The 17,815-nt window shown below is 45.4% G+C and overlaps 1 protein-coding gene across 1 annotated transcript in view; it reads left to right on the top strand.

Annotated features, from left to right (window-relative positions):
- Positions 1-9,567: 9,567 nt before the first annotated feature.
- Positions 9,568-17,815, top strand: part of PYGL (glycogen phosphorylase L) — a 45,021-nt gene continuing 36,773 nt past the window's right edge. The window contains exons 1-3 of the mRNA XM_030319084.1: positions 9,568-9,963; positions 14,843-14,944; positions 17,642-17,720. Coding sequence (XP_030174944.1) covers positions 9,721-9,963; positions 14,843-14,944; positions 17,642-17,720 — 424 coding nt within the window. The 5' untranslated portion in view covers positions 9,568-9,720. The remainder of the gene's footprint in view (positions 9,964-14,842; positions 14,945-17,641; positions 17,721-17,815) is intronic.

Raw genomic sequence — 17,815 nt, 5'->3', positions numbered from 1 at the left:
GAAAAAAATGGGGAACTTAAAAACTGAAAGTAAATATTCCAAAATATTAACAAAAGATGATGCTATTACATGAGATTTTTATGTGTTATATTTTTACACACCGTCCAATTTTTCTAGAATAGACACATGCTAGTTTTATATTTAAAAAGTGAGTAGAAACAATATTAGTTTTCAACAAATCCAAGTGACGGTCTTAGAGACTAGATGCAGAATTTTCAGCATTGGACCAGGAGCTACTGGGTAACTTTAACCCCAGGGATATTTTTCACCACAGAGATTCTGAGTGAGGCTTACAGCACAAAACATTTGTCTCCTGGGACCCAAACTTAGTGCTATTTCCTTCCATCCAGTCTTCATAGCTTAAATTCATGAAACACAAAGGTCAACACGCAAAACAGATGAACTAAAAATAAAACAATTAGAAGACCCACTGATGTTTCTCAGCCTACAAGGGTAAATGCCACAATCCGTGCTGCCACCAACTTCTAGCCATCTCCACTGATAGACAGAAATATTTTTTCGTAATTTTAATTAGTTTTCTAAGCTTATCTTCCTAAGGCTAATATTAAAAATGAGCTTCCAGGAGGAGATATTTTAGGTAGCAGTGGAAAGCTACCCAAATTGCTTTTTGTTTATTTTTTTGTTTAGAGAGACACAGAGAGAGAGTGGGGGAGAGGGGCGGAGGGAGTGAGAGAGAATCACAAGCAGACTCCAGTGCAGAGTCCGATGTAGGGCTCCATCCCACGACCCTGGGATCACGACCTGAGCTGAAACCAGGAGTTGGATGCTCAACTGACTGAGCCACCCAGGCGCCCCTATCCTAATTATTTTTAAATTTGTCATGAGCAATGACATAGTTCACATTGTTACCAGTTTAACTTATGATAGCAAATGAGTATTCAATTTTTTTTTCAACGTTTATTTATTTTTGGGACAGAGAGAGAGCATGAACGGGGGAGGGGCAGAGAGAGAGGGAGACACAGAATGGGAAACAGGCTCCAGGCTCTGAGCCATCAGCCCAGAGCCTGACGTGGGGCTCGAACTCCCGGACCGCGAGATCGTGACCTGGCTGAAGTCGGACGCTCAACCGACTGCGCCACCCAGGCGCCCCGCAAATGAGTATTCAAAAGTATCAGTACCCAGCTAGTCTAAGTAATGCCAGTGCTTTCTTCCTAGCCTTCTCTTCAAATTACTTTCATCTTTACTTCAATCCCTTTACTTCAGGAGAACTGCACATTTTCTACATCAGGAAATTACATTTTCTACATCAGGAAGGAAAAAAATGCCATTAAAAATTATATATCAGATCTGGACAAATGAGGGCATGTGTGCAGGAAAAACAGGTACTGATATCTCTATGGCAGCATTGTTCATAATATCCCAAAACTGGACACGACCCAAATGTCCACCAACAGTAAAATGGATAAATACAATTGTGCTACATTCATATAATGGAATATTGTACAGCAATGAAAACATGAAGTTTGGCAAGAACATAAATGAAACTTGCAGGCATAGTATTGAGTAAAACAGGTCAAACAGAATATCGATGTTCTGTATGGTTCCGTTTATACAAAGTTTAAGAGAGGCCAAGAGTAGGGGTGCCTGGGTGGTTCAGTCGGTTAAGTGTCTGACTTTGGCTCAGGTCATGATCTCACAGTCTGTGAGTTCGAGCCCCCCATCAGGCTCTCTACTGTCAGCACAGAGTCCCCGTGGGATCCTCTGTCCCCCTCTCTCTCTGCCCCTCCCCGCTTGTGCACTCTCTCTCAAAAATAAATAAACATTAAAAAAAAAAAAAGAGGCAAGAGTAATTTGCAATATTGGAAATCAGGGTGGTGATTACCCTTAGGGAGGGAGAGTGGAAGTATGCCCAGGGGGCACGTCTAAGCTGTTCATAGTGTTCTGTAGATCAGTGTAGGTGGGTGTGCACACGTTTTTCATTTGTAAAATTTGTTGTGATATAAACTTAAGATTTATCCACCAGTATATGTTTTACTGCTATAAAAATATTACCCAAGGGGCACCTGGGTGGCTCAGTCGGTTAAGCGTCTGACTTCAGCTCAGGTCATGATCTCACAGTCCGTGAGTTGGAGCCCTGCACCGGGCTCTGTGCTGACAGCTCAGAGTCCGGAGTCTGTTTCAGATTCTGTGTCTCCCTCTTTCTATCTCCTCCCCCACTCATGCTCTGTCTCTCTCTTCTCAAAAATAAACGTTAAAGAAAAAATTTAAAAATATTACCCAAGAAATGGGGTTTTACAAAAAAAAGCTTATACATCAAGAGAGACACAGTTATGAAGATTCTTTTAGTAGATGTTTTATCATTCTAAGAACTTGGCTATTAGTATATCTGTAATGCCTATTTCTCCAGTTCTTAACAAGCCTCTGAGTCAGAGGACATCCCATTAACTCCAACACAAATGTCCCTGGTTCTTGCTACCAAACCTCCAGCCCCTATATCCCTATATAACACGTCCTGTATTTCTGGAAGTCTCCAGAAGGTGTCTCCATGTGCTCCCAATTCTGCTGGCAACCGCCTCTGCCCCTTGAGCAAGCAGTTTTTCCAGACCCTCCTCCAAGCTGTGCAGGAGTGAAATGCAAGAGAATGACTCACCTGTTCAAGTTGGAAGGGAAAACAGTGTTTCTGGGATCTGAGTATTTTGTATAAAGCTTAATGCAAAAATTCATTCCGTTTTTACCATAGCCCTCTATGTCCCAATGAAGCACATGCTTCTAAGTAGCTAGACTACAGAATACAATCAAGAGATTGCTACAATGTCCCAGTCAGTCACACTGCTCCCCTCTGACAACTAAGGTTTCCTCCTGGCTCAAGCTTATCACCAGATTCCTTTTGCCCTTAGGGTGAGTTCTCACCCTGGAAGCTCCTCAGACCTTACCAGCCACCAACAGCTTGCCAGACATGCTCATATACACCTGAACCCCACAGTGGGCATGACTTGACTTCCTCCCAGATGACTTCAACCTCCCCCGGGCACTTGACTTCACTCAGGCCTGTTTTATCAGTTCAGACATGCCCAGATAGCCTTGAAAACCTCTCTAGTGGAGACCCCTCTGCTCTGCCATTCTAATCCTGTAAACTCGTGGTTGACTGGGAAGCCTACTAGCACACCCAACTTAGATGTGTCCTAAATCTAGCGTAAGAATGTGAAGATCCTGGGGCACCTGGGTGGCTCAGTCAGTTTAGCATCTGACTTCAGCTCAGGTCATGATCTCGTGGTTCGTGGGCTCGAGCCCTGCATGGGGCACTGTGCTGACAGCTCAGAGCCTGGAGCCTGCTTCAGATTCTGTGTCTCCCTGTCTCTCTGCCCCTCCCCTGCTTGCACTCTGTCTCTCTCTCTTTCTCAAAAGTAAACATAAAAAATTTTTTTAAAAAAAAGAATGTTAAGATCCCATGCTTTCGTTTTTAATTTTAAGACTTTTCCAATATTCTGTCTCAGAATAAATTGTTTCTTTAGATTTCGATATTTTACATCTCTGATTTTGAAAGGGACAAACTTTATGCTCTGGCCCCAGTGACGAAAATAATCAATTTTGATTTATCTTCTTCAGAATATGGGTATTTTTTCAGGGTACTTTGGTGCAGAAATATCTGGAACAAAGAAAGAGAACTAAGGCAGTAATTAAAATTGCAATCTCAACCTTTGCAGAACCACTGGATAACCTGAGAGGTCAAGTTCAAACGGCACATTCCTCCACCTGCTGGTGTGAGCCTGTCTCTGCAGTTCTCGCACTGAATCTTATCCTCAAAAACGTAAAAGATGGTTTGTCATGAAAATTATGAGTGAGGTGAAACTTCATGTTTTCATCTTAAACTGGGAGTGTATTATGATTCCATGACTAAGATACTATCATTCAAGAGGATGGAAGAGGAGATAGAACTTCCAGGAAGAAAGAGAAAGAGCTGCTGTCATTTGACTTCAGGACAAAGACAAGTTGCTCTTTCCTTCCTGTGAACTTAGATAGCACTTAAGGTCCTGGCTATTTTTTTTTTCCTTTAGCATGGTTCTGCCTTGTACTTTCATGTGACTGTGGTACCTTAACATAGTTTAAAGTTCTTGGTAAGGCAGAGACTGTGGCCTCGATTTTTTGTACCATTAGCCGTGAACACCGTACCTTGTATACAGTGGGTGCTCATTCAATGATTACTTTGTTGACTTTCCAAGTTGGCCAATACTTCCAGGTCCTTCTTTTTTTTTTTTTTTTTTTAAATTTTTTTTTTCAACGTTTATTTATTTTTGGGACAGAGAGAGACAGAGCATGAACGGGGGAGGGGCAGAGAGAGAGGGAGACACAGAATCGGAAACAGGCTCCAGGCTCTGAGCCATCAGCCCAGAGCCCGACGCGGGGCTCGAACTCACGGACCGCGAGATCGTGACCTGGCTGAAGTCGGACGCTTAACCGACTGCGCCACCCAGGCGCCCCCCAGGTCCTTCTTCACCTGGTACATGACCATAAGGGAGTCCCGTAGTCATGGTTGTACAACCCGGATCCAGTTGTACAATGACCACTCCCACAATAAGTATACAGACTTATTTTTAAATATAAAGGAGTGAGAAGGAGATCAAGAGAGGAAGGTAGTTCCCAGAAAACAGACTACCAGGGAAACAATGCATCTGGCTACTCTATAGTCAGTAGATGTATCTCAAGTGCCCAGCCCAGTGCTGGATACACAGTAGGCACTTAAATATTTTTCTAATAAAACAATAAATTAGAAATATTGAATTTGAAAAACAGAGATCGATCATGCTATGCAAAACTATGCTTTGTGAACTACAATCCATAGAAGACAACAAGAAATGCAGAAAGAAAAGCCGTGCATTTGTGTATGAGAACAGCTTTCAATATATCATCCCAACTCCCAGGACCCATCCTTGAAAATATCAAGTGAAAAGGAAACTAGTTTTCTCTGTGTTACATGTTTTAAGTCCTCAGTATCTAAACACCTTACTGATAGAGATTTAAAGGTTGGTAATTACACAGCTCAGAAATGTTAAAGTATCTGGCGTTTGAGAACCTGGTGTTGGTGATTCCTCAGATCAACCTCTAAAGAAACAAAATTCTAAAACCCAATAATATTTGTACAGGAGAACCACAAGGTTTTCAGGGAACCACAGTTTCTTACGGTCTATGTTTTATTTGGTTAATGCTTACAATTAATCAATCACACACAAAGGGTAAGTCAAAATGTGAGCTCACCTAGGTGTGCACATGACAAAGGGCCTGAGCCAAGGTTACTGGGATGCTGTCCCCAGGGCATGCTGCATCATGATTATCTGCTGAAACCCTGTGCTTAGCCCATTTCTCACTTCCCTTCACTTGTCAGGATTTGTTCATATCTCTTTGCAAAATTTTCTCAGAATTAATCTTCTCATTCATTCCCATTACAAGGTAAAGCTTTTTCTGAAACATGCATTGTTGCATTAGGAATAATACCAGAGGCTAAAGCAAACACAGCAGTATATAAACTCAGTTAAATGAGAAATGCAGCTTTATTTTTCATCTATCAGCTTAATCTCTAATTTGAGCCCTCATTTCTCCTGGAAGGGGGAAAATGTGAATCTCGGTCAATTGGTCCATTCATTTGGAGACCAAGGCACCAGTGGAAGGGGTGGAGGATGGAAGCCTCAGGCTTTGACATCCCCCTGCCCCCCTACCCTACCCCTACCCCCCCCCCCCCGCCCCATATTCTCTGAGTCAGCTTCGCACAGGTCTCCAGCCTGGCTCCTGGTGGGTGGAGAGTCTTTGTGAACACATCTAAGCCTGGACCACTGAAAGCCTCCAAGCAGCCACATCCTCCCTGGGGCCCTGCTACCTCCCTGGATCTTCCAAGAAAGCAGAGCAACATCCCAGGCTGCTTTCACAGATTCAGACTACCTGGGTTTTCTGCTGTCTCCCCAGAAAAGCAGGCTCCAGGCTCCTTGCTGCAAGATCAGTTACGTCTCTACTTCCCCCATACCTGATATGTCATCTTTTCACTCCTGCCCCAGTCTCCTCAGCCCTTAGCCCTTACTCTTCATGCATCCCCCAAACCGGGAAGGCTCACGTCTTTCCTCAGAGCTTATAAGTACAGGTGCTAGAGCAGCTCCTCAAGGGAGATGGGGAAAAGGCAAACTCCCAGGAGAAAATTGAAATACTGATGAATGTAGGGGCTCCTGGGTGGCTCAGTCAGTTAAGCGTCCAACTTCGGTTCAGGTCATGATCTCACAGTCCTTGGGTTCGAGCCCCGCATCGGGCTCTGTGCTGACAGCTCAGAGCCTGGAGCCTGCTTTGGATTCTGTGTCTCCCTCTCTCTCTGCCCCTCCCCCACTCTCACTCTGTGTGCCTCTCTCTCTCAAAAGTAAACATTAAAAATAATTTTTTTAAATATTGATGAATAGGGGTGCCTGGGTGGCTCAGTCAGTTGAGCGACCAACTTCGGCTCAGGTCATGATCTCGCAGTTCGTGAGTTCAAGCCCCACGTCGGGCTCTGTGCTGACAGCTCGGAGCCTGGAGCCTGCTTCAATTTCTGTGTCTCCCTCTCTCTCTGCTCCTCCCCCACTCATCCTCTGTCTCTCTCTCCTTCAAAAATAAATTTAAAAAAAAAACATTAAAAAATATATTGATGAATATTTCCAAACATAATCCCAAGTCCAAAGTTTACATCTTAAGAATGCTTTTAACATAGCCTAGTATCTCTCCATGCATACCTTTTTTGAGCTTAGCCATTTTGTGGAGTGAACAGGACAGAGAGCTTTAGTCTTATTTGGCAGAAGTCAAAATTGAGGCACTAAGTGATTCTCCAGTCTCAGCATATTCCACACCAGGCATATTAAGACCATCAGTGATTTGATGGATGGGGAGAAGACAGATTGTTAAATATTTCTGGCTTTTCGGGAACTCCCACTGGGCCACACCTAACAAGCCAAACTACCGTATTAATGAGCAAATCAAATATGACAGGATCTGAAAGTGCCAGAAACACTCACTTGCTTCAAGATAAGCCAAATATATTCAGGTAGCAAGTGAATGGTCACAGTCACAGACAATTACAGAGATGGCAATTCGGTCAGCCGTGCTGTCTACAGATTCTAAGGGAATTCAACAGTATAATAAGTCTGGCCTCTCAGTCATCTTACTAAATATTTAAAACAGCAGAGCCTAGGTAGTAGCCTTGGTTGACAGACTCATACATTAAATATACTGAGTGGAATGTACTTAAATAAGCTCAGTGAACATGAACCTCAGCTCACCTTTATCCTGCCCATCCCCAGAGTGCAAGTGACCTGTTACAGGGTCACTTTGGACTTCTGACATATCCCTGGATTTCAAAACTGATTAGAAGTAGGTCAAAAGGCCAGAGAACAGTACTAAGCAAACCACATGGATGGGGTAAGTAGGTCAGCTGAAGGGCAGTCAGAATTCAGGTGTATAAAATAGATCTCAAACCCTGTTTCAGAAGAGGGAAAACAACATGCAAAGAACTGAAAACCCCTTCAGCCCCTTACTCAAGTGGTCTTGAGCAAGCTGCTTACTTTCCCTAAGCCTTGGTTTCCTCATCTGTAAAATGGGAAGAAAGCTACAACTTGCCCACAGAGCAAGTGAAAGGATTAAATGAGGGAATGCACATTAAGCACCTCGCCAGAGCCCTCAGGAAACGCCGGCTGCAGTTTTGATGAATCCGAAAGTGGAATGTCAACACAATCGTCTCCACTTAGAAACATACTGACTGTTAATCTATGTCTATCTAAAATTTTTCTGTGGTGGCCCCCAGAATGGGCCTCAGAGACCTCCCACTGTAGAAAACATAACTGAGCAAGGGCCCCAGACTGCCTGGACAGCCTTGCTGTGCTTGTACAGGGGCCATGCCTCGGGGGCATGCTCCCACTGATGACTCAGAGAGCATAGGGCCACCTCTGACAGTTGACTTTGGCCCCAGAACAGCCCTGTGGCCTTGCTGGTTCTTCCTAGGACTTCAGGGCAGCCTGGGATGTCCTTTCTCATTCTTCCCTCCCTCTCTCCTTCAGTGGTACGGAGTGGGGGGAGGTGGTCAAACTAGCCTCACAGTCTGATACTCTCCCAGGCTAACTTGGCTCCTTCTACGTTTTCTCTCCCACAGGCATTTGCCCTGATAAAATCTTTGCACGTTTAATCATGTCTTAGCATCTGCTTCTCTGAAGACATGGATTAACTCACTTTCCCAACGTTCGTTTCCGACAATGGGCAACTTATACTTGTCCTGTGAAGTCCGGACAGTTTGTTCAGGTATTCACAAGTGCCATTTCATCATAGCACCCGCGGGGGACCGGAAGTTGAGCAGCAGGAATAGCACAAGTCATTGTTGGCAATTCTGGCAACGGACTGTGTCTGATAGAGTCTGATAGATTAACACCACCCTTTGTTGAAGAAGCAAAAGCCTCTGATGACATCCTAAAACAGCACGTGTTTGCCTTTTCCAAGACTTACACACACACACACACACACACAGCACCCAAGCTGGAGGCAAACAGTGTGCAAAGATCAGCCTGTACTACAGATTAACACAGACTGCTTTGTGGGCAACTTGTTTACACGGCAACTGGCTCAGTGAGTTATCCCTTCACTTTCCACACATAGACCCTTTTCTTTTCTCCCTACTGCACCCCACCTTCCTTTAAAAGGTAATTCAGGGGTGCCTGGGTGGCTCAGTCGATGAAGCTTCCGACTTCAGCTCAGGTCACGATCTTCAGGTTCCTGAGTTTCAGCCCTGCTTCAGGCTCTGTGCTGACAGCTCAGAGCCTGGAGCCTGCTTTGGATTCTGTGTCTCCCTCTCTCTCTCTCTCTCTCTCTCTAAAATAAAAAATTAAATAAAAAATTAAAAACTAAAAGGTAATTCAAACAAGAGGCCTAACGTAAGAGCTCCTGCCGCCTCATCAGCCCAAAGGTCCAACGCAGGACTTTCTGATTCTTACTAAGTTGTCTCTACAGATGAGCAGTAGGGGGCTTTTGCCAGGGCAAACGTGGGTCTGAGGAGTCAAGAAATCCGAATCCTTGAGTCCTTTTAGCTGAAAGCAAAAGAGGCACCCTGGGATTTCCTTCTGAAGTCTGGGATCCAAGGTGGGGCAATGCCACGGACTGACAAGTGGGACGGGACAGCTGAAGTAAAGGCGTGCTGATCCCTTCAGATGCTTATTGGTGGCACCCCTTCCAGGTGAGAAATAACGACACAGCAGGTAAACTTCTGTAAAACAAAAGTTTGCCGACAACGTGCTTTCAGACGTCCTCCTAAAGCCTAGCATCTCCAGTGGGTTGACAGGACACCTGCCGTCCTCCCGGATTCCCACATTCGGAAACGAGCCGCCGAGTGGCTACGTGACCCGCCGGAGGTCCCGCCCTGGACCGCCCAAAGGGCTCAGCCCAGCCCCGGCCCCACCCCGCCCGGGCCCCGGCCCCACCCCGCCCCAGCCCGGCAGGGCTGGTGCGCACACTCTGGCCGGCAGGGGTCCCGCGCGCGCCCCGCCCCCGACGCCCCCGACGCGGCGGCCGCGGAGTCCTGGGCGAGCCAGGTCCTCCCTCCGCCCCGCGGCCGGCGGGCCGGACCCGGGGAGGCGCCGCGCCCAGGGGCGGACCCCAAACTTTCCTCAGACTCAAAAGCGGCGGCGCGCGGCGCGGAGCCCGCTCCGCCCGTCCTGCCCCCGGCGCCAGGCCGCTAGTCCCGCTAGCTGCTCAGCCCCCGCCGCCGCCGCCATGGCCAAGCCCCTGACGGACCAGGAGAAGCGGCGGCAGATCAGCATCCGCGGCATCGTGGGCGTGGAGAACGTGGCCGAGCTGAAGAAAGGCTTCAACCGGCACCTGCACTTCACGCTGGTCAAGGACCGCAACGTGGCCACCCCCCGCGACTACTTCTTCGCGCTGGCGCACACGGTGCGCGACCACCTGGTGGGGCGCTGGATCCGCACGCAGCAGTACTATTACGAGAAGTGCCCCAAGGTACCGGCCCGGCGGGAGGAGCCCCCGGAGTGACCCTTTTCACCCCGTTCTTGCCCCCGTCCCCCGCGGGGAAGTGCCCCCGAAGCCCGGGCTTGACGTGTTCGGGAGGCAGGGGACGGCACTGCGCCACTCCACCAGAGCCCCACCCGGGTGCGGCGGCGCCGCGCACCAGCCCCACCCGAGCCGCCGCGCCCGTGGGCTCCGGCGACAGCCCAGTGGGCGACCGCCCAGGTTACCCTCGCTGCCCGCTTATTTCACTAACTTTTTTGGAACGTCTCTGCTCATCTGCGTTTAATAAGAGGTCTCGGGCGCCTCCTGCCTGCACGCCAGGCACAGTTCTAGGCCAGGCGGCCCCGAACAAAATGGACAAAAGCGCTGCCTTGGCTAAGTTTAATGTTTAGAGAGGGGAGACAAATTGGCCGTGAAAGGGGAATGTGAACTGGGAGAGTGGCGGGGGGGGGCGTGGAGAGGAGGCAGAAAAGAGGAGATGAAGGAAGGTGCCTCACTGCCCCTAGAGGCTTTGGAGGGGCTAGATTGGGGGATGCGTGGATGACCCGGGCTTCTCCTCCGGTCTGAGGTGGAGAGGGAGGGGCAAGGGTGCCGCCCCGCAGTCAGAGCTCTGCCGGCTGGCTCCCAGCAGTTCCCACCAGTGAGTGGGGTGTGGAGCTCCTGCACTTCCTTGTTTTCCTGCGGGCTGGAGGCAGAGGGCCAGGACGTGTTCTGGCCTCTGAGACCTACCGAGGAGCTGCTGGTGTTCACAGACTACCCCTGTCCACTGCGCGGGGGCTGGAATGCAAGGGTCCTTAGGGAGGTTTCGGGCGCACAGAGGGACAACCTATGCCAACCTGGCCAACCTAGGAAGGTGGGGTGGCAAGGTTGGAAGGAACCTGGCAGGGAGAGGTGTTGTGTTGTGCATAACGAGGTGGGTGTGAGTAAGGATTGGGAGAGGAAACTGGAAAGACTGGCTGGAGGCATCTTGGAAAGGGTGAAAGTGGAATATACCCAGGAGGCAGTGGGAAATGCATATAAACATTTATTAGGACTATTTTCAATATGTAAAATCATGAAAAGAAAGAATACTCCAAAGAACCAATGAGCAAAAGAAATTCTCATAGTAAGAAACTGCAACTGTAACAAAGCTTTCAAATGCTTCTGTGCCCCAGAAGCCTAGGCCTCTACCCAAAGGTGGCAACTGCTAAAATATAATCTTAGAAAGCACTTTGTGTATTCTATTTATTGTATCTTTTTATTTGCATAGAAGGGACTGCAGCTTGGGACTTCCCATTAAAAATACTTTTATAAGTTTTTAAGCTGGAGAGTGAGACAATGAGCCATATTTTAGAACCTCACCCCCACCCCACACACACCCCTCCATAGCCTTTAGCACCATAGAATACACTGACCTTGTATGTTTCTCCGCCAGTGACCTTATCTGGTACTTTATTGTTCTTCTGTCCTCTGGCTAGTTTCTTCACTGGCCCTGAGTGCAGGTATAAACTGGGTATTCTGAGAATGATACACTGGGGATACAACAGCAAATAAGATTCATTCCGCACATGTTAATAAACTGTCTCCTCAGGGGTTCCTGGGTGGCTCAGTTGAGCATCTGACTCTTGATTTTGGCTCAGGTCATGATCCCAGAGTTGTGGGATCAAGCTCCTTGTCAGGCTCCGTGCTGAGCATGGAACCTGCTTAAGATTCATCCTCTCTCCCTGTTCCTCTCTCCCTCCCTCCCTTCCTTTGCCCTTCTACCCAATCATGCTCACGCTCTCTAAAATAAAATGAACAAAAATAATAAAGTATCTCCTTTGTGACAGTTGTCCCCCTAAACAGGAGATCCCTGGCCTCATTAGAGCAGAGAATGGAGCCAGTAAATGTGTCCAAGCTTCCCTCCTGTCTCCCCTGCTCTCTGGGAACCATGCAGATGAATCCCAAATCTGGACCTCTAGCCTGAGTTCCTTTTCAGACTCCATTCCTACATTTCTGAGTGCTCAGTGAACATACATACTTAAATCTCTTCCTATTTCCTCAAACTCAAATCATCACCCCCCCCACCCCCACCCAATCCTGACCTATCTTCTGTTTCTAATTTAATGGCATTTCCCTCCTGGCAGTCACCCAGACACAATGCTGTAGTCTCAACTTTGATCTCCTCCTAGATTCTTCATTCAACAAGTTGCCAAATTCTGCTGATTCCCGTGGGTCCTCTTGAAATTACCCACTTCCCTGCATTCTCCCTTTTCTGAGCTTGAGGCCCAGGCTCCTGATGTATGAAGTAGACTTCTGAGCGGTTACCTTGCTTTCCACTGAGTGGTAAAGCTGGCAGTGTGTGGCTGAATGTGGCTAGCCACTGTGTTTTGTTTGGCCAGCGAGACACCTGTAAGCAGTTAAATTTTCAGTGCCTTTGAGCAGGACACACACACCCCAGTTCTTGGCCTAGGACTCCTCATTGTTTCATGTGACTTCCATTACACATTTATTTTCCCTGCCTGGCTCCTGCAGGCATCTAGGTATGCAATCCCATCTCCCTCTGGGCAATGTAGTCCAATTAAGCTTCCTAAAGGAACACATGTTGCCCTTTGTTCGGATATCATGGCCCCCACTGCCTGTCACAGTCATGCATTTAAGGTCCTTCTCAGTCCAGATGAACCTGTCCCTCCTATCCTATCTCCCATTATTCTCCTGGACCTACCTTGCTCTCCCACCAAACCAATCTGCTGTCCCTGTCCCTGCCCTGTACTCCCCACTTCTGGGCCTCTGCCCACAGTGCACCTGTCACGTGCGATTGCCCTTCTCTCCACGTGTCTCCACGCTCAACTCTTACCTGTCCTGCAAGTCAGTTGTGTTGCCACCTGTTCATATGTCTTCCCAGAAGTACCCGGGTCCTCTGATTGATGCTAGAAATAAAAATAATATTATTTTTAAAATATTAGTTCTTGTGTCTTTTTATAAGCCTTTTGAAAATGTCCACTTTATGTAATATATACATAAAATGTCAGTAACAGTAGTGCATGTACACAGTTTTTAAGGTGTGTTGGAGATGTTCAAATATTTTACTACCAGGAGTATGTTTTAAGTGTTCAGAGACCACTGACTCAGGTTGGAGAGAGTTCAATTTTTCAAGGTCTCCTATATCCCCAAATAGGAGATGAGGTTTCCTCCCTGCCAAAAATTATTTATGAGAAAACAGGAAATCACTTTAAATTCATGTGCTTGTAAAGTCTGTCATATAATGAGGTGCTTTTTCAATTCCTTTAAGCAACAACATTTTTTTTAGGAAGACCTTGAAATGTCTTAAAATGTCTTAAGTCCGTGCTAATTTGGAATCATTAAAAGGGAAGCAAAGAAAGTGAACACATGTAGTCATCTGCAGGTGTGACCTCACAATTGCAAACGGGCTTTTTATACATCACTAAAATGTGAAAAGCAATAATACATTGTGGTTTTATTGAAATAATGAATGTACAGGGAAGAATGGGGAAAACTGCACTGACGTTATGCAAATGATACGTGTGGCTTAAGGCGTTCTTTCCTGTGCTATAATAGCCTCATGGACATCCGTGGGGGTGAGTGACACCATGCACCTCTTTGGCGTGTGTCTGCCTCAGGAAAGATACCTTTTCCCAACTCACACAGAGGCATCTAATAAGCTAATAACAGCTTTATAGATATTCAGGCAACTGGGATAAAAATAATGATGATATACTCTGGAAGATCGCATTATACTACCCACGAAGATATAGATATTGACTATCCGTGGGAACACTTAAAAGCCAATTGTTTCATTAAATGAAAGTGGCAAAAAGTGAAATTTCTAAGTTGAAATTTTCATATAGTATTTTATTCTAAATATATGTGTGTAACTAATGAGTTAAATATTATAATAAAAATCTGTTATGTTGAAGTATATTCTTTTTATGTTTTCAGGTTGACCAAATCCTTTCTTTCTGCTTCTTCCTATCTGGAAATGAAAGAATCCCTAAAATTTGAAGTGACTTTATAGTGATGCATTTATAGATGTTTGTTGTTTTGTGTTTGGCCAAAAAGAAAAGGGGAACTGACATGGAAAGTAAGGCATCGTAAAAGGGGATGATGAAGTTATTCACTGATCTTCCTCTCTTTTTTTAATTAGTAAATTGCGCTTGTACTTTGAAAGGTTTCAGGCAACTCTGACCTTTGCACCTTTCACATTCAACTCAAATAGTATTTACCTGGCTTTCTGTCAAAGGCCAACAGTTTCTAAGTCGCTAGAGAAATTCCCCACCTCATCAAGAACAAACCCCAATAAACCTGAGGTAATCTTTTGTTATTGCCAGATCATAGCCTTTCAAGAATAATTGTATCCTAAAATAATTAATCGCAGTATTACTTGCAGTGGTCAAAGTTGCTATAGTCTAGCCTTTGGGTGTATCTTGAAGGAGTTAATCTTTACGTTTCTTGGATGAGTCGAGATGATCACAGTCAACCCCACCTGACTCTCATCCTGTAAGTATTTTACAAGTGATTGATGAGCTGTGGCAGTCTGACCTCTGTCCAAAACATAGCTTAATTTATGAGGTTTATGAACAGGAAGGAAACACACACACACACACACACACACACACACACAAAACACTGAATCTGATTAGTTGGATGAGTTTGCTTTTTTTCTCCCTAGGCATAGAAACTACTTTGCCAAAAATAGGGTATAAAATGGTTTTTCTCAAAGCCAGTTGTCAGTTATGCTTTTATTTAGCGCTTCATACCTCTATAAGAGTCTCATTTGAATTTGTATTAAAGTAGTCTTGTCTGTTTGTTTCTTATTGGTGACCTTTTGTGCTTTTATGTTGACAAGTAAGGTTGGCCTTCTAGCATTAACATGACCTCTCTTTGTTTTCAGAGAGTTTATTACCTCTCTTTGGAATTTTATATGGGCCGAACATTACAGAACACCATGATCAACCTTGGCCTGCAAAATGCCTGTGATGAGGCCATTTACCAGGTACATTGTCTCCATATATCTTTGCTTCTCTCCCCTTAAATTTCAAGTTCAGTTCAGGAAACTTGGGAGCATAGCACCAAAAAAAAAAAAAAAGTGAAAAGTTGTTTCTTTATCTGTGGCTATTACAATTAGAAATATAAACTAGTGGAGATCTCTGGTTTAAGAGAAACAAAGAGAACTGGTTTTGCCTCATGAGAATTTTCTTTTGCAATCAGTTTTTGACACATTACAAATTACATGTTAAGAATCAGCATCTGAACAAACCTTTTAAAAGTACCTGAGCCCCTGCTATCAGAATCACAAGTTTTACTTTGGGCTCCTATCTACTTTTTTTTTTTTTTTAAAGAATTTATTTTTGAGTAATCTCTACACCACTGTGGGGCTCAAACACACAACCCCGAGATCAAGCGTCACACACACGCTCCACCAACTGAGCCCTCCGTGTCTACTTTTAAAAATGATCAAAGTTTGCCTATTATTCATACATCAAGGCAACATGTATAAATAATAGGTTTTTAAAATTGCATTGACATACTTGCTTTATTGCTTAATGAGATGTAAAATACACTTCCTCCTTAAATGAAGAGCTTGAGGTCTGAAACTCAATATGCTAATTTGTTTTCATGAATGTATTTAACTGTTTCTCCCCAGAGCCTCAGGGATCTCCACGCTAAAAAACAAACAGTTTTTAATCCTTTTCATGTGATTGAAAGGAGAAATGTGTATTTGCAAAGACACATTCTAAATGAGAGATTGTTCTACCCACTCCTTTTCCTTAGCATGGGATTGTCTCATGTGGCCAGCTGCTGTCACTAAGGACTGTTTTCCTTCACGTGGGAGAGGTATTTTCTATGAAAGAATCATTGCAGCTCCCCTCTGTTTCCCTTTCTTTGCGTCCCCTGATAGCAGGTGAAAATAATATACCTCCCCGCCCTCGCATAAGCAGGTGGGTAAAGTAACCCCTGTCAAGCTACTCAAGGTTTACAGCCTACTTTAGATTTACATTTTGAGAATTGAAAACATCCTGAATGTTGACGTTAGCACCGAAAGGTTTTTTCCAAAGTGGCCTCTCCTTTATTTCACTGTTATTTGTTCACAGCTACTCAAGTCACATATTTGTGTGGTATTACCTGAGTTGCTTAACCATTGTGTTGTTGGCTTGCACAAGGACCCCAGTAAACTCTAGTCACCAGGGAGCAAATTTGAAAACCTCTTCAACAGTAAACAGACAAAGCCATTCTTGAATTCTGAGAAGATTTAGTCATTGACACTGGTGTGAGAAAGCCACTTTTGGGATAAAGGTGGGGATCCAAGTAGGTGGCTCCATGCAAACCTGGGCATCAACTTCAAGCATGCTTTTAATTTTTATGGATGTTTGTAAATATGTTTAATTATGTTTCCATTTTAAATAATACTGGATTTTGTGGATTGCATCACTTTCAGCTAAGAATACAGTCCTTTTCACAACAAACCAGTATTAGCCAAGCATGGGCTAGGTTACTATCTAGTCAACATAGAAGAGGTCATTTAATTTATCTCGCTGTCAGTTTCTTCGTTGCAAGACAAACGGTCCAGAGTCATCTCCAGGGCTGCACAATTCTGACACGAGTCCATGCTGATGACAGTGGCCTCTGGCTGTGCACACCAAACGCTCTGGGTCAGGGAGCTGGTTGGGAACCAGTTCCATCTATCACCAGCGTCACAGAGGCTCATTGGCCTCCCATAGTCCCTTACGCACCACAGAAAGAAGTAGAGGATTTTAGCCCTTACCAGTTGGCCCACAGGGCTGTTTCCCTGACTGCTATCTGACCCCAGGTCTCCTGAGCAGTGACTCAGTAACTGGTTTTGGGTTAACAACCATTGACCCTACTGAGTAAATATGTTCTGGTCATGAAAAGATGAACTTTAGTTCATCCCAGAAGGTCTGACCTCATACTTTTTGATAGTTTTCAAAGTCCTTCAGCCCAGTTAGTATCAGAGTGGCACTGGACCATTCCTGAGGTTTTACCTCTTAGCACATACAAAAGAATAATTTTAAAAATGAGGCGTAGCTAACATTTATTGAGAAATATCTGTTCAGGGTAATTCTACATGCTTTGTATACTCTCATTTAATTCATGGCAGCCCTAAATGAGGCAGATACTATTATCCTCATTTTTTATTTTTTAAAATGTTTATTTATTTATTGCGTGAGAGAGAGAGAATGCATCCGCATGAGGGGCGAGGGGCAGAGAGAGAGGGAGAGAGAGAATCCCAAGCAGGCCCCACACTCAGTGCAGAGCCCAACGTGGAGCTCGATCTCACGCACCACAAGATCATGACCTGAGCCAAAATCAAGAGTCAGACACTTAACTGACTGAGCCACCCGGAGGCCCTATCCTCGTTTTTTAAATAAGAGAAGTATAAGGAGAGTTACTTTGCCCAGAGTCAGGTAGCTAAGAAGTAACAGAGCCAGTAATGGACATTTGGAGCCTCCCCTCCTCCCCGAGCTGCTGCTGTGCCATCTTGTGTGGTATGCATCTGCGGTCACCACCATCTGCAGTGGGCATCTGATGCCAGAATACTCTGTGAGGGTGCCCACAGAATGGAGTACACAGATGACCCAGGTGCCTGACCCAGAGCTTTAGGAAATGACTATGCTTTCTGAAATGGCCTGCATTTGTATCTGCATCCAGTGTGTTTTCCTTTCATCACTAGCTTGGATTGGATATGGAGGAGCTAGAAGAAATTGAAGAAGATGCCGGGCTTGGCAATGGTGGTCTTGGGAGGCTTGCTGGTAAGTGACGTGGTGAGTGTGCTCTGTTGTCTGGACAGTCAGTGGCTTCTCAGATGCTGCATACCTTAGACCATGCTTACAGGAACCAGAAAGGG

Source organism: Lynx canadensis, chromosome B3 (genome assembly GCF_007474595.2).
Source record: "Lynx canadensis isolate LIC74 chromosome B3, mLynCan4.pri.v2, whole genome shotgun sequence".
NCBI lineage: Eukaryota > Metazoa > Chordata > Mammalia > Carnivora > Felidae > Lynx > Lynx canadensis.
This window is presented reverse-complemented; position numbering and strand designations above follow the sequence as displayed.